General features: G+C 38.0%; 1 protein-coding gene across 2 annotated transcripts in view; it reads right to left on the bottom strand.

Moving 5' to 3' along the window:
• ARID2 (AT-rich interaction domain 2) overlaps positions 1 to 27,669 on the bottom strand; it is a 108,712-nt gene that overhangs the window by 3,916 nt on the left and 77,127 nt on the right. For both annotated transcript variants that reach the window (XM_064448265.1, XM_064448272.1), the window contains 9 exons: positions 27,483 to 27,558; positions 24,296 to 24,430; positions 23,632 to 23,831; positions 20,393 to 23,253; positions 10,343 to 10,491; positions 4,807 to 4,945; positions 4,622 to 4,707; positions 261 to 384; positions 85 to 176 (listed from right to left, as the gene is read on the bottom strand). In XM_064448265.1, the coding sequence (XP_064304335.1) occupies positions 85 to 176; positions 261 to 384; positions 4,622 to 4,707; positions 4,807 to 4,945; positions 10,343 to 10,491; positions 20,393 to 23,253; positions 23,632 to 23,831; positions 24,296 to 24,430; positions 27,483 to 27,558 (3,862 nt within the window). The remainder of the gene's footprint in view (positions 1 to 84; positions 177 to 260; positions 385 to 4,621; positions 4,708 to 4,806; positions 4,946 to 10,342; positions 10,492 to 20,392; positions 23,254 to 23,631; positions 23,832 to 24,295; positions 24,431 to 27,482; positions 27,559 to 27,669) is intronic.

Below are 27,669 nucleotides of genomic sequence, written 5' to 3'. Positions count from 1 at the left end.
AAGGATAGGTAAAGCCTATGGTATCTATCTAAAAGAACAGAAACAACATTGCCCACTGGTATTAGATGAATCTACAATGCTTACCTGCGACCACATTCTGAATATTTACCAATATTTTTTAATATTAAGGCAGCTGTTAATCGGATGTGTTTAGTTATTGGTCCCTCTTTTTCATCCTACAAAAGAGGGAAAAAAATTGTGAAAGCCCCATAGTAGCAGGCAACAATTAGTATCTAATACTTGAGTCAAACAATACTAACTGTGAAATCTCTGAAGACAAGGTTTCTTGATCCCCTCCTTAATGCCATTAGGGCAGCACTCGGATGATTCACAATGGCCTTCTGTGCTCTAGGAGTAGAGGCAGTACCCCCTGCAGCTGGCTGCCTAGAGCAGTAAAGAAAGAATTAATAAAAGTAAGCTTTGCACAACTTTCCAGAAGATTAACAACTCTGAAAATGTATTTTGACAATTTTTTAGCCAATCTGAACAGAGACACAAAGATCCATTAATACTTGGTGCTGGTATGTGATTTACCTTTTGTTTCCACAGAGATAAACCTTATTACAAAGCCTTCAGAGAGTCATGGACTTTGTTTCATGGGGAAAAAACACTTCTCTCAAAGAAGTACTGCTCATCACCCACGACATTTGCGATTGAAAAGTAATACATTATACTAAGGACATAGCCACTTCCTGAAGTATACCTATTTAAAGGAATGTTTTATCAGACAGGATTTAACAGGAACTGTGAGAGTAGATATGTAAATGTCATCTGAGATTTGGCCAGAGAATGTCCTTAAAATACAGGTATTCAAACTTGGCCCAGCTCATTGGGACCATTAGACACTAAGACAGTATAAAATACATATTAACTGTGGTTAGTGAGGAGTCATATAAAGTAATGAGTTATGATCTAAGACATAAAACATCTAATTGTTACATCAAACATTTGTAAAACTAATTACCTGTTACTGCACCTTTCAGACTGAGATCAATAAATTAAGCAGGGTATTTTATAAAGCTGGTACAAATAACAAACATAGCGGAAGCAAGTCCTCTGTTTTCAGTATTAACACTGAAGTCAAAGCTCCATTTCATGCAGAACTTTGAAATTACTCATAAAATTAGGGTTTAGAATGTATAAATACGCAACTTCACTTAATGAATACGACTCAATGTCATCTCAAAGGAGAGTTTTGCAGTATCAATGGTGAAAAATACCACCACCCTTCAATATATCAAACAATATTATGATGGAGTCTTTTAGTACCCTAGCAGAACCTGATTAGAATATCTCAATATACTAGAAATACACAGCAGTGCTGATTTGCAAAGGTAGCATAAATCAAATGTAAATGTTCCATTTTTTAAAATGGAAGTTAGCCTGTAAGGGTATTATTTAGGCATCTTTCACTCTAAGTGAATATTCTAAGAATAAAACTTGAATTCTCTACTCAGAGAGACCTTCTTTATAATCTGAAATTCTGACAAGGAAACCTAGTTAAAAATTAGAAAAAGGGTTCATATGAGTGGTTTTAAACTACAAAAAGAGAAAATTAAAAAGTAGTAACAGACAGACTCCTCCCTAAAAACTTAGCTCATAATCACACCGTCATCATCCCCTGAATGGAAATGAGAGTTTGACAACCCTTATAAAGGAGGCGGGGAGGGGCTGAATTAAGAAACTGTTGGGCAATGACGCATGTTTATACGAGACTGAGTACTGCAGTAAAGGAATTAGCATCTTCATTTTTAATTTCTGGAACATTTTTGTTTTGTATTGAGAAGAACAAGGATTCATCAATGGAGGGTGTTCCAAATGTGTCTCTTCAACGCCTATCATACTGTATTTTAGAAAGTGGAAGTACTGTTCCCTTGATTCTAGAAATATTGAAACAGCAACAACTGCAATAAATAGTAAGATATTAAAAGATTGTCTCCTGGTTTTGATTTTGGAAAAAAAATAAGTTGATAAAAAGTTACTAAGACATCAAGTGTCTGACTTGTGTCTGTGGGCAAGTATCTCTCCTAAGAAACACCCAGATTTCTTGAATTTCATTGATTATATTATCAACCTAACTTCAAACGATACCATTCATCTTGTGATTTAAAGTTAACTCCTGCCCCACTCCCATGGTGCATGAAGAATATTTTTGGTAGATCAAGCTACCGCCTTTGCTTCAAATGCACAAAGCTACAGTCAACACACAGTTAACTGCTAGTGCTACCTGACCTTCCAGAATGTAATATTCAGCTACCTCTGAAAACCAGAAGAGGAAGAGTTAATATAACACAACTTTAAAAGCAAAGAAATATAGAAATAAGGTATACAACCAACTCTGTAATGCAGCTTAACTTTGCCTACTTGGTTCTAGCAAAAGCCATTACAGATATTTGTCAAGTATGTTTGGTATTATGACAGACAGAAATGATGATTAAGGGAATGGGCCCTTGTTTGTTACACTGTTCCACAGATTTTACTTCCAGCACCAGTAACTCTCTGCCTGCACTCTCCAAGGTAGGTGTAGTTTTAATAACAGTAAGGGATTAAGTGAAGGAAGTTGGCTTAATTAATGCCTAAAAGTTGATGGCTTATATACATGCTTCATCTCAGCACCAGTTCTTTGAGTTGTTTCCACACCATACAAGAGTTTAGTCATATGGACTATCAGTGGCGTGCTGATACACCTTACAAGTTTCTAGGACTGAACAAAAAGTAAATTAAGGCAAAACCTTCTAAGTCAGCTTTCAGACACGACCATGTAAGCCAACTCGAGGTGACCTGCTGGAGCGAGCTCAGGGTTTCATTTGACAAGTCACCGATTCTGGAAAGCAAATTATGGAGCCTTGTCTCCCTCATACGGCTAGATGCCCTTTTTGGTTTTGCAAATGTACGTCTGTGGCAGCACTGGAAGATTACATGTGTTACACGTTACATATGATCAAAATATTCCTGTTTGTTGACTACTACTTTGGTAAAGAGGAGTAATCAAGACATGAGGGAAGAGAGTAAAAGTAACAGATAGGGAACCTCTATAATTTCATAAAACAGCTGAATGTATGAACTGTCATGAGCGCTGACAGAGAAAGGTCTCATCTCTTCCTTTTGTTCCAGCCCACCTCCTGTCCTGGTGTTCAGCTGACTGTGAGGCAAGTGTTCTCCACTCATCTGGCAAACCCATTTTTTTGGCTGATTGTTTTTTTTTAAAAAAAACAGAATTGATTTACCATGCAATCAGACAAGAACTAAAGCCAGTTCTCTCACTGAAAGCAGTGCATAGCCAAAAGAAAGAACAAGGGGTTGGCAGGGAGAGCCAAAACATCCTACTCTGAGGAGTGGAATGTTCTTATTTCAACTTGTATTCTGAAATCACATCCTTAGCATCTTGTGATATTGCAGCCTCTATACTTCAGTGAGAGCTGGTTATGCATATAAATTCCTACTTTCAGAATCTGACCTAATTAGGGAATTCTGCCTTAGAAGAGGGGATGTATAAATGTTTTTTCTAATAGGAGTACCTGTGCCAATTTTAAAGAAACCTGTGAGGACACAGATTAACACTGGATGTGTTATCTGTGTGATGGAACGTTTTTGAAAAGGCAGAGTTCAGATCACAACATGCTAGTAGATGGTATCAGCCCTATGCTTCCCACTTACCAAATATTTAAGACTACGTTACTATCATTCTTCATTTTGTGGTTTTCAGAGGTCTGAATGTTGTTCAGTGTAATGAAACAGGGCACCATAAAGCAATCGTTAGTCTGTGTTAAGACGTTTGTTTATAATAAAAAATAAAAGGACTCCCAAACTACATTTCTCAGCTTTCATACTCAACTTTCTCTCCTGCCTCCAGCAGCTTGGTAGCAATTTAACTAGCCGCAGAACAGACTGCAAAAATCTGCCTGGGACCATGTAATTACATCCTTAGCTTCCAACAAAGAGATTCCAGTTAAGTTACTAACAAAGACCTAGTCTTAATACACTTATACAAGTAACTGAACCCTGAATAACTCCAACATTAACATAAGCATCCCCAGAACCCCACAGCAATGGGGTTGTGCTCTCCAATATTAATTCCAGATGGTTGAAATAATTTTGGGAAAGAGGAGAACCAAATCTGATTCCAGGTAGCAGCACAAAATTAGAAGACTCAGAGGAGTTGGTATTTATCTTGTTTGCTTGTTTAGAGGAAAGTGTATTACAAGAGCCCAAATTTAGACCACAAAACTGGAGGAATACAGCAAGTTACAAGACAAACCACCTCAACTGTATTCCATCTGGATTACGGCACCTTCCTGTTACAATAAACGTTATAAAATGCTATCCAGTTGAGAAAAACCAGGAGAATATATTGAGATCAAAGTTCATCACAGAGTATTGACCATATACGTTCAAGAATTACCTGTTCTTTTTGTGATATCTGCAACCACACCTCCCCATCAGAATATATTCCCTCTTTTGCCCACTTTATCTTCTTGTAATGGACCTCAAATTCGACTACTGTTGTAGACTCTACATATGCAGAGTCCACCTGACAAGACAAGTTATAAATACACCAATTCTTCCAATAGTTTCTAATCCTCTTATTTTCACTACTGCTAATGAGGCTCAGGTCTCTTACTTATTGGAAGGCTTCTGATTTCCTGCTTGTCCATGTTCATCTTGCTTTAATCCCGCAAGCAAAGCATCTCTGGAACAGTGCTTATCCTGTTTGGGGAAAAGAGAAGGACAGTAAGAAAGGTGTGTGAAAATTTATCATGAAATTCCTACTATTTTCTGACATAATACATGAAAGAAAATCTGCACCTGTAAATGGGTAATGAAGGAAAACCTCTGCCGCTGGAAAGGTTCACATCCCTCCCATAAGCACTGCCCTGGGTAGACATCTTTTCCTCCATGTTCAGTTGCTGCATGATAGAAAACTTGTGATGGTGTTTGAAACCACCTACAAAAAGAGGGAGAGGGGAATTTAAGGCTTTTGTTTTCCAGTTAATGGCAAAGCACAAATATCACAAACATAACCCATACTGGCTAAACATTCTTATTTTCTGAAACAAGACACGGATTGATAAATGAAAAGTCATAAAATTTTAAAAGGAAAAACATGGACATATATAACCAGTGAGCTACCAATAAACAGCAATATGGTTTTGCCAAATCCAATTGAAGTATCATGCTTCTATTTTTCTATTTATACTTTACCAAAGAAATAATGCATGTTAATTCCAACAGATCTGTTCTCTGCAATACAAGCAAAACAAGCAATACACAGCTAAAAAAGTTGGTTTTCATGTACTCCTAGTCCTGTTTTCCTTCTTCACTGGCAGTCATACTTAGACCTTATTTAACCTTTAATTGGGAAAAAGCGATGCACACCATTCATCCTGTTTGCTCTCAATACTGTACGCTTGTCAAAACTGACGGAAATTAATGTTCTTTCCCACCTGAATTCTAAATATCAGGAAAATGGCTAGATGTCATTTCCTGTGGCATACAGAAGTCTGAAAATGTCACTTATGTGACCCTTTTTAACATATTCACTTAAACCTCAATTTTTAAATGACTTTCCATAACTTCAAACTAAGCACTTTGCCTGCCAATGGCCCCCAAGCACATGACATGAGGTATTTTAGCAAATGAAGTACTTCTGCATCGGTAGAAAACATGAAGTTGTCCTAAGCCTGGCCTGGTAATACGCGACGGTGTGTCTTGTGCTTTCTGTATGTTCCATTTAGTGAGAGCTCAGGTGTCACATAACCTTACAGTGAGTTCAGCCCAATAACAGCTTTCTTCTGTTTCAAAGTGGTAGAAAAGTTACAATTCACTATGAATGCCACCTCAAAATACTGGTGAGTTAACAGTTCTTAGACTTGTATTTTCCAATTGTCACATAGAGAAGAGATGTATTATTTTAATGTATAACAGATGGTAATGGAGAACCACTATATTTCAAACAGTACTAAATGAAAACTGAATAACTCGAAGTGTGGTTTTTTTAGTCTAGATACACCTTAAAACATATCTCAAGTGTTAGAAACTGCATCCCTTACTTTGACAGGGAAAAAACGGCCAAAACTAACAAAAGACTTCGCTGCTTGCAAGTCATTTCAATACAACTAACCCAGCTCATCAACACCCACTTACGGCTTGGACAGAAGAGGTCTAGAAACCTAGCTGCTGCCATTTGAGAAGTCACTACCATCAGCTGCCTTCACAGACTTGCTGGATGGATGCCACTGGTGCAGCAGCCTTACCGAAGAGGAAACACGTGTACCCACCTCAGCGACTCTAGTTCATGTGCCAGTGTTTTGGTTTCAGTTAACAAGAAAAGTATTTGTGTGGAGATGTTTGACTGAACTCCCTGGGCTGAACAGCGCCACAAGGGGGATGTCCTCCAATCAGAGACTTGCAGCAAGCAGCCAAGGATGAAGCAACATCTTAAACCTACAGCAGTCATTTATGGACAAGCTCAAGTCATAACTAAGCATATGAATAGCAGATCAGTAGGTGATTTGATCCAGTCACCTCCTTCCACACCCTACCACTCATTTCAACAGTGCCCATTACACAAATATACTTGCAATCGATACATAGGCCTAAGTGTACAGATACTGTTACCTGAACCCCATAAAGGTGTCAAAGAGTTAATTTCACCCAGAGACAAGTCTTAGTTATAAAATGAAACCTACTGCAATAACCACCTCTACTACAGCAATTACCTCCTGCGTAGGCAATAAATACTACTCTCTTAAGAAGCATTCATCTTTTCTATGCCAGTCAGCTCTTACTGAAGGGAAGCTGGGAAGGAGAAATACCTGACTTTTGCTGTTGGTGCACATAACCCATAGCAGGAAATGAAAATAAAATGGTTTACATCTACATTGGCTCAACAGCGAAAGATGACGTTACTGAGGACAGAAAGATGTCCTTCTACAATAAAGGGCAAATTCAGTTTGTAAACTTAAGCCTGGCACAAACCTATTTATCAATAATTCCTGGCATGCATGAAACAAATCTCACAGCATAAGTGAAACCCAAAATGTAGTTTAAAACATTTTATTCAACATGGCAAGGCTTTAAGAAAAATAAAGCTATTTCAGCTATGTTGGTTCATTCACTGTATAACACGTTCAGTGTTATACTTCAATCACTGATCTAAGAAGATTCAAATTTACTATTATTTTGCAGAGAAAAACTATTTTTCTTTAAAGAAACACCCAAACATGGTAATAATAATAATAAATAGTTTAAGTACTGAGAATATGGTCAGTTGAGTCTGGACTCTTGTTTCCCCACTTAATTCCTCCATCATTCCGCTCAGCTGCTGAACAGAATATTAAACTAACAGCTGACTTGACAGGCAGTGAAGATTCAATAGCATTTCCAATGATTTTTTAAATACAAAGTAATTCAAGAACAGACCTCTCCTGTCTACCTGTGAAACAAAACAGCAGCTTTTAAATTACACCAAATACAATTAGCAGTACTTGCAGACAGTTCAACATCAAAAAAACACCATATTTCTGTTACATTCCCAAGGCAAAAAGAGAGTGCTGATGGACACCTTTTAGAGTTTTACTTCCACTTCAGATACTAAACCTGAATACAGCGGCGAGAGACCAATCATTACAACTACTTTCGTAATTGGGCCTGATCTGTTTGTGTTCAGACACTACTAAATCTGTTGCATTTTATTTCAAAATCTTGGTATAATGTTTCCTAATTCAGTTCTAAAAACCGAAACAGCAGAACTCACACCCACGTGACTGGAATGTTGCTGACTACAGCAGCCAAGTTAGCAAGTAGGAAAAGAACACACTATTTTATTTATTTGTATTTATTCTGATTCTCAGTAAAATGTTTTTGAAGACCTTCACTGCCTTCTGCAATACATCCTGGAAGGGAAACTTAATGTTAATATTATGCTAATATGAGAATTAAACTAAAGAACATGCATAGCAAAACAGGTGTAAATGACTGTACCAAATTTGCCTCCTGTCGTATCTTTCCAGTTAATTGTGAACACTACAAAAGGAACACTGTTTTATCATTCTACTACGATGAACCTCCCTGCTTAATACCTAGGAAAAAAAAATGCTACGCAATCATGAATGAAACCAAGTAGTGGATGCCAAGTTCAGATAGACTAATGACCCACTCAAAAGAATCTTCTTGCTTCCTGCTTGAACAACTCAATAAAAACAGCTAAGATTGAGAGCTATAAATAAAACAGTTGCAAAAGCGGGTGGCAATTCCAGATTTTTCTCTACGTCCGTTAGAAGCAGGAAGCCTACAGGAGATTTGATGCTCCTGGTTTTAATCAGGCTGGTGAAGAAATATGAATAAACAATATACATCTGAGGAGGATGCTAACAATATTTTGGTGCTCTCTTCACCACAGAGAATGCTGAGTATGACATTTATCTAAACTGTTTTTAGGCTGGAACTGAAATATTTTAAGTCAGAGACAGCATAAGAACAAGTGCTGTGTGTCACCCGGACTACAATCTACCAATGCAAAATCTGTGAAGTCTTCTGAAAATAATGAAACTTAACAATGAACAAAACCCAATACAGTAAGTAATGGCAGGAGAAACTAAAGCAACAGAAATAATACACTGTCTCTGAAATAAAACAGAGTGCTCAGCTTCTAAAGTATGGGCCTCATAGCCCTTACCTCCAGTCTCAGGAAAACTTACTAGAATAATATTAAGACAGGCTTACAAAAAGACTGGTAATGTAAGGTAATCCTAATTGTATTGTTCCTCTCTCTGCCCCAAAATTTGTCTGCACATATTGACATCCTAGTTCATATATGACATCAGCTTGTTCCTGGTTAGATGTCACCTCAACTCTACAGAACTCATCCTACATAACTTTAGACACAAAATAAAGTTGGTGACTAACTTATGCCTCAAAACTGTAGTTCAGCAAACTCTTGAAGATCATATAGGTTGGCAAGGCTTCTGCTAAGAAACTGCCCCAGCTATTCATTTCCACCTCAGTACAACCCATTCTTGTACCAACACAGGTGTTTATGCATCTCTTGTGCAGGCAGTAGAGCATGGCTCTACGGTTATAATCATTAGCAGTAAAGGAGTAAAGCAAAGCCTTACATGTATTGCTTACATAGACAAGCATCACCTACCAAAGAAACAAATATCACTTTTAAGGTGAAAACAGGTCAATGATTTCAAAAGTGCCAGATCTCTCCAGTACCAGTCAGAGTCCTACCTAAAATCCATATGTCTTAGCATTGACTTAATGATCTTTGTATGTTCGTAAGGAACGAGAGAAACAGAAATTACAGCTTCAGGGGTCTACAGTTGAACTGTCCTCCAGTATTCCCCTAATTCCGTTCAAGTGCCTCATTTTCAGAATCAGTTCCAAAGATTTTAACTTCTCCATCATTTCATCCCAACTTTCTGAATGTCTACACACCAGCCTTCTGCCAAATAAGCTCATCTTTATGCTCCCTTTGTCTTGTCCTTCAATGATGGAGTGTCTAACCCTCTTCCATGCCCATCCTATATGTTATGCAATTGCTCTCACTGTTTTCAAAGCGGCTGTTTGACAACTACCTTTGTTTCACCAATCTGTACCCTTCACTGAAAACTAAGCATATTCACAAACCTATATTATTTTAAAAAATCAGTGTCAAGATATATATACCGATAACATGGCTAGTATGTTTTTATAAGCCTATATCCAAAAGACTGCTAGCTCATTCCTCTCCTCTTCTAAAGCCAACAACAACAAATCAAAAAAAGACTAATCATTGCTGTCTAGTCTTAAGGCTAAGCTCTTATTTATTTCCTTTCGTGACAATGGAGCGCTGTGACACACAAATGGTATCATATTTACTAAAATTGTTCATAAACTAAATAAGACTTTGACCAGGACATTGAATTGCAAATACCTGCTCTTGCAAAACTGGAAACACAGGAAAGATTAAAAGCTGGGAACATAAGAAAATGTCAAAACATGATTTATAACTGGAGTATAGTAACTACTTTTGTATTTGCAATACAGAGAACAAAGTTCAGAGCTAGAATTTTCTTTAACTACATCACAATATTTATTACTGAAGAATCAATGTATTAAAAGCAAGCGACATAATACCCATTTTTATGCTCTGAAGTATAACTGAGAGCAGCTAAATGCCTTGCATTCCCCCACCTCAGCTTCAGCTTCCTCACACCTTTTTACTTTTTCTTCTCCCCACTAACAAACTATAAGGTAACTTAAGGAAACAGAATGGATAGAACTTGTAGGATCACCTTCTATATACAAGCATCTGTTACATATTAGCAAAAGGTAGTTAAAGAAAGGAGCCATTTACTTTTTACAAGATTGCCACAGACACATGAAGTTCTGTCCAGGTTTTTTCATTTGCTCTGCATGCTGACTTGCTGCAGTGTATGAAGGCGGCTGCAAATTGATCTGCTGGCCCTGCACTTGCACTGTTGGTATTGACGTTGCAGGTGTGCTCTGTAGAAAAAGTTAAAACACAGTTTTAAACAGGGCTTACTTCAAGACTTGACATAGTTTACCGTTTGTTCAAAGATCTTTTGTTTTACACTTTAATCAACCACAAGTTTTCAGGTTTTAACACTTTGAATACCGAATAACCATTAATAGACACAGTAACATGAGGGACATACAACTTTTACACTGTAGTATTTATGCAAAAGTTTCTAATATTCACATTACTAAACCTTATGCCCAAATTCAAACACAGAATTATGACTGTAAAGGAATTCCTCAAGGGCACTAGCGGAGCAAAGGTTAGCATTATTTTGCAAAGGCTTTATTTGTTCTTTAAGAAAAGAAAACCCATGCAAACTCAATGGGTTGCAACATCATCAGCACAGGAATAGTTTATTTTCCTATGTAAATTGAGGAGAAAACATTTGTAAAAAGAAGTGACCAGCGATATATCTAGAACTGCATATGTGCTGCATCTGTGGAATTCCTGAACTGCCACATTTGTATTCACCAGCCTGTGTTACAAAGCACGTGAGAAAAGGCAAATTGAACAATGCTGAAGAAGCACTATCAAAGACCAGTAGGCTCAAACTGTGACACATCTTTTTCTCTCTAAAACTTGGCAAATTATATAATTCTTTAAGCTCCTGTGAAACCAGCCAGCACACGTACCTTGACACAGAACACCACATGCCCAGAATGCCTAAACATGCCATACAACTTGTATACAGTGAAATACAAACATTTCAGAAAGGAAAAAGGTGTTCCCTCTTGCTCCCCTGGAACATTTCAAGACACTTATTTTAACAGTGAATAAAAGTTATCTTAAAAGTGACCTAAAAAAAATAAAATACAAAGCCAAAATATGTAATTTATTTTTCTTTTCTGAATAATAGATACTTCCCATTTCAGAACTGTGTTTATGTCAGGATACTGCTTCTCTTCTTTCTTTTTTCCTAGAGGGCTCTGGCCAGCAAGACATTTATAAAGATGACAAAAATAAAAAAATTAAGCTTTTGAATATTATCTAGCAATGAAGACCTCAAATCCTTTTTGTCTCTACTGACAGAAAAGGAACATAACACTCTAAGAGACCAAACAAAACTACTTTCAAAGTCTGTGTATAAGAATATTATAAAATAAGCACTTTCAAATGGTGCACAAATACTCTGTTTATATCCTTACAGCTCTGTTAGGAGTAGCTTTAGATTTTAACTGTAAAGAAACAGTTAAGTGCAACTTCTGGCATTTCATTTGTGTATGGATGTTTTCTTCCTGCTGCTCTACTGGTATTGTGGACAACAGCCACACAAAGTAACGAGTTAATAACTATCACAGACCATACAACACTAGGAACATGACCCAAAAGACAGCAAAAAAGCCTCATCAAAACCAAAACACTTCCCATGTCCAAGCATAAATCCTGATAAAAATCAGACAAAATGCAGGGAAACTCCTAAACACAGCACAACTATTGTATGATACCTATGATCTGTACCTGTGGCAAGCTGTAAGAAAGGACTCTTGAGTCCGTTAGTCATAACTACAAATGACTTTGAATTCTCCAATGATTTTCATCTGAAGACGTCTAAGCTATTTTACAGATGGGGTAATAAATCTTCACACTACATCTTCTAACAAAAGGTAAACACAAGTGGAGCCTTTTAGGATCAACGTCCCTTTAACAAGGCATTTTTGAAGTGAAGCTGAAAGTAAAATCATCGAGTGTCAGCGGTACAGCTTGTTTTGCAATCTTCACTTGGCATCCTGATATCAATACGTTATGATGGTCTTTATGTGACTTTTTATCCCTGTAGAACTTCTGTCTCATTTAATGTGCTGGAGGAAGAGTAAGCTTACTGAATGAATTCAGTATTTCATTTAATTCTCATCATTCAATGTGCGGCTCATGTATTATTTACTCCATTCTAAGCAAACCCTGCAATTAATCCAGAATTATGAATTTTCTCAAGGGTTTTTCTGGCAAACTCTCCTAGTGGTATTCAAAGGTTTTAATACCATCTCATTAAAAAATTGTTTATTTCAAACAAGGAGATCTGAGATTCACAACACAAAATGTTACACGCTGAAAATGGAACTGAACAGAAAGCGAAACAATTTTCCAGACAAGAAGTTAAAATTCAGTTTCTCCTCCAATTTCTTTCTAACCTTTTTTTTTCCAGTGAGGAAAAAAAAAGGCTGATAAATGGAAAAGAAATTCATGAATTATTGTTGTTGTTTAGAATTCTCTTATTACTGCTGTACTGCAAAGTAGAGTACTTTTGCTCAAACTTGTAGCATTAGGCAGTTAGAACTTCCATGTATTTTTAAGTCCAGTTTATTGGTTGCATATTAACCTTGCTGATTATATTTTAAAATGAACAGATAAAGTGAAGTAACATTTGTTTTCCTAGGTTTTATTTTAGAAACATAAGTCCTATGCTTGACCATCTCAAAGCTTTCCTCTCTTCATTCAAGAGATCAAAAATACTGCTAATTTTTGTTTTCTTTTTTCCCCTCCTCTCTCTTTATGTATCGATTTAGTACTGCATGATACACAGGACATGACTAAAATTAGGTATAGTCTTTGCTTTTCAGAAATTAAACTACTTTTCTCCAGAAACGTACCCAGAAATACTTTCTGTGTGCTGCCTAGTTTATAATACAGATATGCAATGATTATGTAAGGTCATTTATTCCTTTAACATAAAAAACTATGACAGACATTTCATTTTTCCTAATAGTGTTTCTGGGAGAACTAACATTGAAAAAAATTTCCCTGCGGCATCAAAATTTAATACAATTTCCTCTAGCAAAAATGTTTAATGATCCCAGGTTCCTCAAGAAACCAAACACCCAGTACTCTAGTACACCTGAAAGCATTTCATGGCGTCTTCTTATATCCTCTCCATTATATGATTTGCAATTGCCACCACTTGGCACTTTTGCACATCAGATCTCACTAGCTCTTGGGACTGAAAGGTACCTCATGCAGCATCACCTACCTCTTTTCTTGAAATACATAACAAAATCATGTATCCCCTTTCATAAGTTCGCTGAGTGCCATTTTATGGACTGAAGTCCTTATGCAGGATATAAATATAAAAAAATTTGAGAAACTAAACACTAACAGAAGCAGAGCAGCTAAATATATATTTCTATTACATACACACACTGACAAAGAATGCATTTATATTTAGTGATTTTCTGTCTCAAAGGATCTAAGCTACTCTGCAAAGTTTGCTCTAAATGACACTTAATTCCACATAAACTGACCTGCTAGTAACCACGCTTGACATGTCTCTGGGTGCCCCAGAACATAACAAATGGTGTTAAAGGAGCCAAAACTAATACACTGCACAAAGAAATTACTTCAGCATGAAAGGTAACAAGACGCAGGGCAGTCTGAAGCAACTTTTTGAAAATAGGCACAGAAATACCATTCTCTGACAACTTGATTCTTTTCTTTAATCTAGTTTCTGATGGCAACCCCTAAAATAGCAAGTGCTGAATTTGACTTCTGAATTCCTTTACATGCTTTACAGGAGCCTTTCTGCTTTCCCTGTTGTGAATTACTAGGGTCTTGGTAGGAAGATCTTGACTCAAGGCACGTCTCTTAGCTTGCAGTGCCTGGGCCCAGATGCAGAATCTAAAGTATTGACAATAGAAGTTAGGATTTTGTAACTTCATTATCCTCTATGCAAAGCTGGCTGAGTTACGCGGGTTGCTGGCCATCAACAGTTTATCTCACAGAGGTAAAACCTGACTGACCGTATACTAAGGAAAGCAGAAAAAACAACTACAGTCACTGTTTCATTACTTGTGGGCTCCTTGCCTGAACTGCAAATTAAGGACATCTCAAACACGACACCAGCTGTGGCCTTCATTAGCTCAGGTTCAGCGTGTATAAATGCAGTCGTTCTGCTTTCCAGGTCAATTTTGTTCTCGCATGGAGACTGCGCCACGCTCAGCTCTGCTGGACATGACTGGAAGCAGATAGGCTCTTCTAGCACCATGTTTCTTCTACCAGAAGCGTACCTGGCATCAGAGCTGAAACATGTTTCCAACATGGAAACATGTCAAATGTTGAATCATAGCTAGAGTAAGCCCAGCTGAACTGGAGCTGCCTGGTAAGAGTGAGCCATCAGGATCCCTGCAATGGACTTCCCATCATAGTAGGTTCTAGCTCAGGTGCAGTTCCAGCTTTTTTCATTATCCAGCTATTGCAACTCCTGTACAATAGAGAGCTGCAAATATATGCATAAAGAATTCCTTGAGCTACAAAGTAAAAAGTGGAGCTCTACTGAACTTAATTTTTTCCAGTTATCCTAATTTTATCTTTAATTAACCTGAACTTTACCAGTTACCTTTAACTACAGTCATGCCTTATCTTCACGATAAAAAATGACATTTTTGAATTGACCACATAAAAGATATCAACAAGGTATTAGCCTCATCAAGGGCCTGCCAGTGTCCGTTAAAATGCAGGTGAGGATGCTTCAAAGAATAATCTTCCATCTTGCTCCCTGGGCCAATGAAAAGGGGAATATGTTGCAACAGAAATAAATGTGATGGGTAGCCAAGGCTAACAATGCTGGCTATATTACTCTCAAAGTACATTCCTTGAACTACATCCCTGATGCTTACTTTGAAGGCACCTGTTTGGTCACTTATCCAATTAATTTGGAATGAAAATTCTTTGACAGCAGTCTTCAAAGATTTACAAATTCAAGCATATAAAGTAACAAAATATATATATATAAAAATAATTTAGTGAAGTGTTTCAATATGACACAGTGCTCAAAATCAAGCAAAATTTTAAGAGCTAGTCTTAAGTACAGATTCAGAAAGTAGTATCTGTTACTACCTTATACATTGGTATTATAGATAAGATATAAAACAAAACAGATGATCCTCTTAAGATTCTGCTTTCTTGGATGTATTCCTGCATTGATGTGGTTGATCTCGCCCTGGCAGTATGATTTGCGCTGACCACTTAAACTACATAAATACAAACCCTTAATACCTGTACAGACTACTTACAGAACAGATACTACAGCCTACTTTTAATAGGCAGAAGGAGATTTTATCGCTAGACTGGGTGACTTTAGATTGAGATAATGGGGTGGGTGGAGGAGCAGGGAGAGAAGGAAAAAAAAAAAAAGAAAAAAAAGAAGTCCAGCACAGTCATGAAAACCAAGAATAAATTTAGGAGTTTTCTGCTAACTAGAACGCACTGTTTACAAGATATACTCATTTATTTTTATGGACAAGAGCTCCTCCATTTGGGCACACGAGCTCACTGCGTGGCAGGAATAACAAACCCTATGGCTTGGGGTGAGAAATGGCCTCCACCTCCATTTCATGAATGGTGTCATTCCCCTTATGTATTAATGGATAGCTCTCTTTTAGCATGACACCTACCCATTTTATTTAAAAGGCCTATTGTGCCATCAGCAGGAGAACATGCTGCAACCCTGCATGACAGGGGTCTTGTTGAAATATAGAACCACATGCAGTTTAAAAGCATTATGCTGCATTTTTTCTCCCACCATTAACATGTGCACACCCACAATAAATACATTTAACTCAATATTAAACAGTTAATTATTAGTAAAAAATATTTTTTGGAGTACCATAGGATACACAGTTTGGTATTACTGAAAAATTTATGTTTAGCTTCTCCCTGATAATGAACATATATAAAAAAGTAGCTTATAAACTGAAAATTAATACAGCGGTGTGAGGAAGGGATCAGGTGGATAGATAGGCACTAAAATAAATGTTCTTTTCTTGTTGTTAGATTACAGAGTTTAAGTCTCCTTGCAACAGTGTGCTACACAAGTAAAGAGCAATAAAAGCATAGAGATTCTGTATTTCAGTACTTCCAGCTGAGAAACTCATTTGCTCTGCGGCAAGGAATGAATTACACCTCCTGGGGCTACACACCTGCTTTCTGGTGCATGGCAGTTCTCAGCTTCCCAATAAACAGAGAGCAGGAGCAAATAGTTAAGGCAATGCTCACACAGTTTTTGCCACCTAAATTTCCACACAAGCATGTTTCAAGTGGGCGGCCTTAAGAGAAGTGCATTGTTTATGAGGGGTTGACAGTGATGAGCAGGGAAGTGATTACTTTAAAAGCCAGATAAGGCAATTTAAATCAGATTTGCTCATTTCTAGGAACTTGGCATGATATCAGAGCATTCCTTCAAAACACACACAACAATTGGGACAAACCAACATGGTTATGTTCAACAGATGTTTTGGAGGCGTTTGAAGAGGACTAAGAAAAAGTGGAAAAGCAAATAAAATGTAGGTAATTGCTCATTTCTTTTTCTTCTTCATCCACTGGTCCTTCACAATGCCTCAGGAAAGCAATAATCCAGGAGCAAGGATCACAGAAATAAAAGGAAGCCAAGAAAGTGAAATGCCAGTTCCGTCTCCTCTCAGACTACATTTCATGGGCTTACAAAACACAGATGGAAAGGCAAGAAAAGAATTTTGACACTGTGTGTATCATATGTTCCTCTTCTGACATAATCCATATACCCACAGCCCAATTTATGTATAAAAATACAAAAAAAAAATCTTTAAAGTCGGTTTATACGTATTTTTCAGAATTCTGCTGAGGTGTACAATTCACATGGAAAAATCACAGAGTATATACAGAAGATACCTGTACTTGTCTAACTGGATTTTGATAGCACAACATGGGCTGTCCCATAAACAGCAAGTATGTTATTTTTCATTATTTTAGTAGGACATTTAAGTCAACATTTCCCCCGCCAAGCATATAGTACCAGCCCATTTCAAACTACCATTCATAACATGAAACAAATCTCTAACTTTTACACTCCCTTAAGAATTATTTCACTCTTTTTATTGCTTTCCTTGGTTTTCACTTTGCTGCTCCCTTCCCTTCCGTGTTTGCTTGTCCTTCCTTATCTTCAGCTCAAATATCTTCCTTTTCTCCTCTCTGCAGTTCATGACAACTAATCCTGCTGTAGTTGCATAAGCAATACTCTCCTCCCTCTTTCTATCCTCTACATGTCCTTTTCCAGCCTTCCTATTGCGTTGTATTTTTATTACACATATTCTTCCTCAATCCCTTTTTCACTTCTCTGAAATACAAGCTCTGGTTTAAAATAAAATTTTAAGTGACAAGCAAACAGGAAATCACACGCTAACAGCTTCAGCAGCTATGTAATTTTGCCATAGCTAATATACCCCTTTATTCCCTGTCCTTCACCATTTTTCTCCATTGGGTTCTATTTACAATAAATTTCACACTGCCCACAAAAAGACCCATGTTCTCCTGTTTCTTCTGCAAGACACCCAGTATACATTAGATACTGCAGAGAGGACAAAACAGTGCAGATGATCAAGTGAAAACAGCGTTCCTTAGCTGTGGCCTTTCAAAAAGTCAGGGACAAGAAAGCTGCTTATCATATAAAAACAACTTTCAAAATGGGAGGAAGAAAATAGGGGATTATACAGGGCCTAACCTCAAAAAAAGTCATCATTAAAACTCAAACCAAGTTCAAGAGAATTTGGCTACATCTTAGTATTCCTGGATGTCTTAAAAGATACTCCTAAAAGCAGACTCAATATTGGAAATACTTAACATCTGCTTTTCCAACAAAACTGACTACTGCGGCTGCTCAGCAGCTTTGGGAAGGGGCAGGGGGTGTGGGAGAAGAGCTGGCCAGAATGACTTTGGTACTGTTTATAGTCCAACAAATTAATTTTAAAGTAGTGGTAAAGATCCTTAAGAGTCTTAAGCCAAACTATGATGTTCACTATATCTGAACAGAGTACTATAAAGTGGGTTCTATTGTAAGTCAGTACTTAGCATTAACATGATAGACATGATTCATAAACAGCCATATGTAATGGTTAAGGCAATTAGCTAACAAATTACATTGTTCACCAAGATCAAAACTGATGAACTCCTTTTCTCCCACGTTCCTTTAAATTCTGAAGAAAGCAAGGGCATCCTACAGGCAGGAAAATGAGCCAACCTCCATAGAAGCAGACACTAAACCAAGTTATTATGATCTGCACTGAATGGCATACCCAGCTGGTAGCATTTCTGTTTGTACAGGTAATGGAAAACGTAGGAACTATTAACGACAGCGATGCTAGTGAGAGTGTAAAAAAGACATTATCAGGACAGAAAATATTCTCTTTTTTTCCTCTATTATCACGATAGAACAGCTAATCCAATACAAATTAAATAGTTAACTGTATTACTCCCCTCTTCTCAAAAATCTGAAAGTCTGATAGCTGTTTCAGACAACTGAAAATTCCCGTCAGCCACATCTGCAGGGAATAAATAAGCACAGATAATATTTATTCCATTCTGTACCATTTTTTACTTCAGCCAAATCCTTAGCAAAGCTATAATAGAAATTCAGACTGTAACAGCTAAGGACACTCACTGTAAGTGAGCCATGCAAGGCACAACTTGCTTTTTTTTCACCCACGCTACAGAAAAATCTAGTTCATTCTCCCTGTATTGCCAAAAGACACTTTCATTTTGGTCAATTCATTTATAGTAAGAACACAGATGAAGAACATCTGAAAAATATAGATCTTTCTCTGATAAAACCTAAGTGCAAATCACACGTGAATTTGAAGACATTTTAAAAACATAACTCTGTGTGGTGTGACAGTTAACAGAAAAAAGGAAACAAAGATGATGAAAACTTGTTAACTGTTAGTCCTGATTTCTGACAATGAGATGAAGGAAAGTCAAAAGAGCTTTCAATAGAAACCTAACTTGACACAAAAAAAGAAGCAGCACCAGCCATCACTTGTTGATTTTTGAGTTCTAGCTCTGTTTAAGTCCATAAGGTCTATACCTGCTACCCCATCAAAAACCAACAAAAATCATATAAAAACAACAAAAACCCCCAAACAAAAACAGCAGGTAAGAAATAAAAGACCTGTCTTACCTCAAGGTCAAAATGCACTAACATGCACTCAAGATTTCATTTCTCCTCTCCACAGTCTGTCAGAACTCTGTGACTGCCAGACCTACTATTCCACTCTTTTTGCTCTTATTCAGGTTAGGAACGTTTTCTGGAGAGGGATTTTCTGTCCTTGTACAAAGCTAAAATAAATTCTAGAGACTGGAATAATCTTAAACACGACTATCTGTACTTATTATTGCTCACAGAGCTGATAGCCATACCTCATTTCTAGTAACGTGTTACAGAGTAACCACTTCCAAATGGTAATGGTTTAAAAAAAAAAAAAAAAGAAAAGAGAGAGAAAAAAGAAAACCAAACAGCCCTCTCCGAAGTGTCAAACAGGAAAAAACCCCAATGCGTATTGTATGATAAAATAAACATTACAAATATTTTGCAATAAACAAACATAACTATTTCTACAAATTTACAAAACAATACTTTCTCCTGACTGTAGCGAACACCCGAAGTGGGCCTTTCAAGATCACCTTTAAATGCAAGGCCTTCAACTCACTGCAAGCCAGAAGCAGTTGCGGTGATCAATGTGCAAAAAGGCATATTCACCCCTCCATAAACAATAAGGACCAAGAATAAAATGCAGAACAATTCTGACATTTTTACAAGACAATACAACAAATCATTGTTGTTTTCAGAACAGTTAATCCTTTAAGGATGAAATCAGTGAGCACAAGTTCTTTCCTTACTGTATATTATCACACTACAAACAATTTTAAATTCCACTACTGTTACTGACACCAAAGTATGCAAACTATCAGAACTTTAGCCTGGGAAACAACAGAAACCATAATTTTCTGAATATTTTAAATACTATGCAAGAGATATCGACTGAGTTTACATTTTCACCCGGATTATTTCACAGCATTAGTCAGAATCACAGTTGGAATAAACGTAAAAAGAACACTGCAACATACCTGTGTGACCATGCTTTGTATATACGTGGTTGGATGCTGCTGCTTTTGTTGAACAGCACTTTCTATTGCTACTTTCGCTACAGTGCTTGGATCCGCTCCAGCTGGCACAGCAACCATAGTTGCGCTGCAACCAGCATTGTTGGGGTCACTGATTGTAACAATTCTAACTCCTACTTTATTTGGAATTCCTGGAACAGTTTCCCTGTCATTATCCTCTGCTGGCCTCTTTACAGTTTTGCATTCTGCTGTGCCATTAGTAGACCGAACTTCGGATGACAGGGTAGACTGGGACACTCTAGGTCCTGAGTGTGGAACTGCTATGATTTGATGCCCCTGTATAACAGAGGCTGTAGATTGTGGTGAGACAACTACACTTGGGCGTTGCTGAGGCACATCTGAATTCAAACTTGAAGCTAGAGGTCCATTAGGTAAATCAGTGTTGGTACCACTAAGTTGCTGGGTTAACAGTTTCGCAGCCTCCTGTGTACCGCTTACAACAGGTGAACTACTCAAAGTTAATACAGGCCCATTAGAAATTCTTTCCCCTTGATCACCTTTGGCAGTATCTTGCTGCGTGGCATCCAAATTCCCTTGTTGTTCCACTGAAGATATCTCACCATTTCCTACATGATTGGAAGTTTTGTGATTTGGAATGTTTTTGCTCAAATGAGAACCATCTCCTTTATCAAAATCACAGATTCCATTAACTAGGGGCTTCTTCAAATCACTTTTAATTTCCTGTGTGTCCATTTGTTCAAAGTTCTGCTTTCCAGGAGCTCCGTTCTCACCCATTTCTAATGATGGCCCATTACTGACTTGTGAGCACTGATTGGCCTCATTCTGAGTTTTCCCTGAGTTAGAAGGAGGTAGACTGGAGTCACTATACTTTCTCCCATTTAAAAGACTTCCCACCTGCATTTCATTTTCTTTTGCATCCCCATTGCTGGTGCTTGCAGCTCCTCTTCGGCAGGAAGGATTCTCCATAACTTCAATTTTACGTTCATGAATGTGTAAGCCTGTTGCTTCCTTAGCTTCTTCCTCCTTTTGGCAAATTATTTTATCACCTTTGAATGGGGGAGCAGCAGCACACGGTGATTGTCCAGCTGAAGGTGCTTGAGTAGCTGGAAGTGTTTGCACCTGTAGCCCAACTCCTGTCTGTGCTCCACTCACTGCAATTCCTGCTGGAGCAATGATTTGAGCTGCATTTCCCTGACTCACAGTTGCAGTAGCGAAACTCGTATTTGGCACAACTGTTATCGTAACCTGGTTGCCACCAGTCCCTTGGAAAATAGTTGCTGGGCTGTTTGAGATCAACTGGCCTGGCAATATCTGTAAATTCGAAATGGGTACTGTTTGTACTGCCCCTTGGGGTTGGATTGCACCCGGGACCAGCTGAACATTTTGCTGTCCAACTAGCAGCTGCTGAGCTGGAGACTGTCCTTGAACTCCAAAACCTGGTGCCTGGTTATTGGCCATCTGATAAACCACCTGAGGGCTAGGAGCTCTTGCATTGTTAGGTGGAGGAATCTGTGGAGCTGGGAGGATAAGCTTCCCCCCTGGAGTTGAGGGGCCTCTTTTCGGAAGAAGCAGTTGTTTTATCAGACTAGACTCACTGGAGTTAGGCTGGCCAACTCCTGTATTAGCTTGTTGTGACTGAACCTGCATTTGTATCGGCTGTTGTACCTGTACCTGCTGCTGCGATGATGCTGGTGAATGTTGCTGCTGCTGCTGCCTCTTTACAGAAAGCATCTGGCTGACAGTAGGAGGGGGTCCTTGTGACTGAGGAGTGGTAGATGAAGATGACATAACTGTAGGGACTTGATTATTTGTAACCGGACCTGGGGATGGTGAGGAAGATGGAGTAATGCTTGGCTGTCCAGTCAACTGGACAGTTTGACCAGTGGGAATAGAAGCTGGATTAGCAAGCACTATTTGATGAATGGCTGGTGCATACGTCTGACCTTGCTGAGCTGGCTGGCTTACAATCACTACACTTTGCTGGGATGGTGGTGGAGGCTGCTGCTGTGGCTGCATAGGCTGCTGTACCACAGCAGGTGGGACTTGCTGAGACGGCAGAGGCTTTGGTGCAATATTCTGAAACCCTACCCTAGATGTTGGTGGGTTCTGGACACCTGCGATTGTAACCACCTGTCCCGCTGCTACTTGGAAATTTTGAACTGTGGTGGCAGAAACCATGTTAGATGCAGAGGTTGTGACGTACTGCTGTGGTGCTATGATGACTGTATCTTGTTGCTGGTTGCCAATAGAGGACTGCTGAGATGATGTCTGCCCAGGTTGTGATGATGTGCTGATTAGCTGTTGACCCTGTGAAACTGCTGAACTGCATGCTGGTATGTTTTGTACTCTGCCAAATATATGACCCTGAGGTACAGCTTGCTGAATTACTGTAACAGGAGTGCCTGAAGGTATCTGTCCTGGTACCACTGCATGCAGTGGAGACTGCTGTTGAATTACAGGTTGGTGGTGAAGCAACGTCTGAGAACTAACAACAGTGACAGACGGCTGTGGTCCTGTAGTGCTGTGATTTTGATTAGAAGCTTGCGGTGCTCCTCCTACAGCAATAGTAACAGGAACTGCAGACTGGGGAACAGAGCTCTGTATTACTGTGGCCTTCACTACTTCACACGGTATTGGACCTTTATTCTGTATAACAGTCACTGGAGCATTTTGTTGCTGCTGTGTATGAACCGAAGGATTTTGTGGAATTCTAGAAACAGTCTGTGCCACAGTATGAACACCTTGAATTGGAAAAGACATCTGTGTTGCTGTCAAAGTTGAAGACTGGTTAATAGGGGTCCTCTGGTAGTGATTTCCTACGCTTGGTAGCCCATGCGGGATTCCTGTTGAAATAAACACAGTAAAAGTTTGGAAGCAAAAATTATTTCAAAACACATTAACGTAACAAATATTTTAAAATCCAAGGCTTGAATTTGTAATTCTATTTGAAGCAGTTTCTCTTCTCAGCAATACTGCATCTGAATTAACGATGCAGCAACAATGTCTTGTCTGCTGACTAACAAGTGTACGGGTTACACCTCAAATACGAGAACAGCATGCAAGTACATACTGCAATACTTTTCCTTAACATTATTGAATAAAATCAGTTAAAAGACGTGGCCCCGACTTCTAACACCTTCAAACTATTTTCAGAAACTTTTGTCTTCTATTGTCATTTCAGAATCAATGCAAAATACTGGATATTCAATTAATTTAAAAACCTGCTGGCGAAGGAGACGAAGACACATCAGGAATTGAATCAACCCGGACAACTGGGGTAGACGAAGTTGGTTGCTGCTGATAGTACATCTGAATGGGAAGTGGTATAGCTCTCCTTTTCACTCCTACCACATGTATATGTGCTTGACCATTGTTACTTGGATCTTCTACTCTCTTCACTGTATGATTTGGAAAGACAGTTCTGCCAAACACAACATAAATCTATGTTGATAAACACAATAACTTAATCCTCTTACAATGCTTTTCTTTTAACTGCTCTTGTGTGCAGGTAACTGCACTAATGCCTGCATCTTTGCAATACAGCAGGATTCTCCAATAGACAATTTGAGTATTCATCACTGAGGACTAAGAGGTCCACCAGATGGTTGGCCAACATCTCACACAACTTAAGGGAAAACCAAAATACCTCCAAAAACTCCTTCAAAAGAATTAAAAGGACCGTAAACAGAGAAGGAACCCTATCAAAGATCCTGAAATAGAATGAAATAAAGTTAAACAAACTCTAAAAATTAGTTTCAATTAAAATTCCAAAACTGGATGTCTTTCAAACTCAACACGGTAGATCTTTCCTCAAAGAAATCTAAAGCTACAGGTTAGTATTGAGCACGTACAATTGCTTATTGTTGCATGAAATTTTTGCCTTACCGCAGACATTTATAAAATCCAGTTGATGTCAGTATTCCACCTCGAGCTAATTTACTACAGGTAGAGAGGTATTCAGAGTACATTTCTGCTCGAGAAACTGAGCAATCAAGGTTCACCTCAAAATGTGCATTCAACCTGAGGATGAAAAAATAAAAACTATGAAGCAAAATATAAAGAGAGTACTTTTAAAAGGGTTGTTAAAACACTTCTGTCTGTATCACAGAGACTTTTGAGACCTGATAGCAACATGGAGAATAGCCTTTTAGTATATTGTCTTGTCAAATGACTGTTCCATACTTTCTCCTTCTCGCTGCTTATGATTCAATACGTAAGACCCCTAACACATGCAGTCAGTTTTACATGCAATATCTTATTTACATGTGTAACATGTGAAATAGTCCCTACGTAAGCCTTTTTTGTTGTATATTCAGAAACCAAACCAAAAAAGAATGCATTGTTTGGCAATGTCTCCTCCCCACAGCTCTATTCTTATTCTTAATGATTCTACTTTAGTGAAAAAATGGACTGTATGCTAGCTAATTCTTCATCAACAAATTTCTACCAAAAGTCAATGTTGGTATCAAAAACAATATTTTGTTAACTGATCTGCTAATGCAGCCTTACTTTAAAATACAAGTAAAACCAGAGACAGAATAACAATCTCAACCCTGTCATTCTGATAGGGGTGGGGAAGCAGAAGGCAGGGGACTGGTATTTTAAGAGAGTACGCACACAAACATTAATTCCTGGAGTCCCACACTACACAAGACATCAATATAATCTTTGAACAACCTCTGTTCTGCCTAACAACCAGTTTCCAGGGAGAGAAAGTATTTGTAGCTCCTACAGACTCTCCACAAGCACACAGACCATCCAACCCCTAACCAGGAAGCTGTGGGAGAAGGAAACATTTTTTATCAGTTTAATTTTATTTCTTTCAGATCCATTATTCCAACCCGGAGACATGGGAAGGGTTCATCCCCAGCAGAAAATGGAGGTAAGTAACAACTCTCACACAATGCTCAAATACCAGTACCACAATATAAGCTCAGAGAGAATAAAAATATTTTTTAAGTTGTCAACATTTACTATATGGTGCTAACACTTTGGAAAACTACACTGTATTCTCCTTTGTAGAGTCCCACACTCCCAATATAACTAGATGCTTCAAAAGAGAAAAAGCAAATTATTACATTCTCTAAATTGTGTTCTCTCATAACCCATAACAAGTAAGTATAATGCCATTTCTCCTGAGTTGAGTTACAATTTCATTATTACAAAAATTGAGTTCACGCTGTATAACAAAGTCTAGGTATTAATTAAATTTGGCATATCAGACAAATGACTGTCCAGTCAGGTTTATCACATTAGGCTGACACACTATTCACTGGTACCTGCGAACTGAAGATATTCAGAACTTATAATGGTGAAACGGGATCTGTGATTAGCACTTTACTGTCACATGCACTTACCTTACAAGTACTCCTACTTGGGCTAAGCTGGCTAATAATATATCCAGGAAGGTCAGTTTGAATACCTTCTCCTTCTGCTGCTTCCAAGACATAGTAACTTTTCTAAATTCTACTGTTATAGTTTACCCATTTTCCCATTTCTCTCAATAGGAAACAACACAATGACTAAAACATACTGTGAAAATTTACATGAATGCATGACACTATGTTAGCATTGATGAAAATGCTTGAAAGAGGCTACTACTTTGCTCTCAATTAGGTGTTTTTTTTTCCCCAGCAGCACAGTTAGCATTTAAGGAGAATTTTCAGGAGTAGATGTTAATTTTTGTTTTTCACTAGCTAGATCTACCCAAGACTAACCAGTAAAAAATCAAATACAAAATAATAGTGTTCAACACTGACAGCTGCAGAAGCACACAGAATCAAAAACAACGCAGACATTCCAAATCTTCCTGACATAATGCTCTGTGGTTTGCTTCATTATTTTCTGTCATCTGATGGTATCACACAGCTGCAGCATGGTACCTACCTATACTTATTTTAACAGTCAAAACTTCCATTTTACAGTTTATACAGAGTGCAAAATTCACCTTGCCTACAACTTTACTACTGAAAGCTAGATGTCTAGTACTCTATAATCAATAGAGAGAAGGTGGCACCAGAAGGTAATTTATATCTTATCAGAAACTAGGCAGGTGAACTAGGGGAAATCTCCTACTCCATTAATTAAAAAGGCAGGCTAGAAAACTAGCTTTGGCTAGAGACCAACTTGCAGATCACTAAATTGAGCTGTGGTGATTCCAGCCCCAGGTATCCCTGTTTAAACGTCTAAATATGAAATTTTCCAGTCTTTCAGCAGTGCACATTAATAATACTTTGCAGTGTGCAAACAGAAGCATGGGAACAACATCAGCTGATCAACAAGAATCTGCAACTTCTCCCCCATACAATTAAAAGTTTTGCTGGAACTATAAGTAAAACTAAATCATGACATAAAGCACTAGGCTTTGGCAACTTCTACCCACTTTATCTTGAAGGCCCTTATCTGATCAGTAAGACAACTGATGAACATATGAGTTGTGGAGAAACAGAGGTGGAAAGGTCCCATCAAGAAGAGATTAATATGAATATGTAGACTGTTAATAGTTTTATATAAGTGCAATAGTTCAGAAAGATCGCCCTCAGTCTGCATAAAAACCACAGGTGGAATAGTTTTTCCACTAAAGATCTGATAACAACAGTATTAGCTGAAAGCAAGAGAATTTGGATGGAAAAGGCTTTGAACTTCTTTAACTTGCTTGAGGTTCACAATGATCACACAAGAGTTTTGCAGGGCCTGGCTTCATAATTTGAGAATTACTTTTATATGGGTGCAGTAATATTGCCACACATTACCCCATGAAAACACTCATGAAACAGGTAATGCTGCCTGACAATTTAAAAAAAAAATAAAATCAAGATCATAGTTAAATTCTATTCTAAAAGAGAAAACATCTAATTTCAAGTATCAGCTGTCAAAGACTCAACATTCTGGTTGAGCTTTTTCTTCCGTACGTCTTCAAAGGAACGGCAGAATGGTTTTGCTTTATACTTTTCAGAAAAATTAGTCTAATAGTAAATAGAAGCAAGCTAGAAAATTCTGTGACACATGAATACAGGCATTTTTCTTTGTTTTTCTTCTTCATCAAAGTGTTTGAATAGAACTATACACTTACCACTGACATGCAAATTTCTCGCTGTCTATTTCTACTATTCCTGGTGGTGGAGCGACATGTGGTGCTGTCCTAGAGGCTGTGGAGAATGAGAGTAAGAAAAAAAAACTTGCTGAAACAATTTTTGTTCTCCTGAATGAAGCACTTCAACTCCATGACTTTCACTGGTACAGTTTCTCCTGTGTTTGTA

Source organism: Phalacrocorax carbo, chromosome 1 (assembly GCF_963921805.1).
Source record: "Phalacrocorax carbo chromosome 1, bPhaCar2.1, whole genome shotgun sequence".
Classification (NCBI taxonomy): Eukaryota; Metazoa; Chordata; class Aves; order Suliformes; family Phalacrocoracidae; genus Phalacrocorax; species Phalacrocorax carbo.
This window is presented reverse-complemented; position numbering and strand designations above follow the sequence as displayed.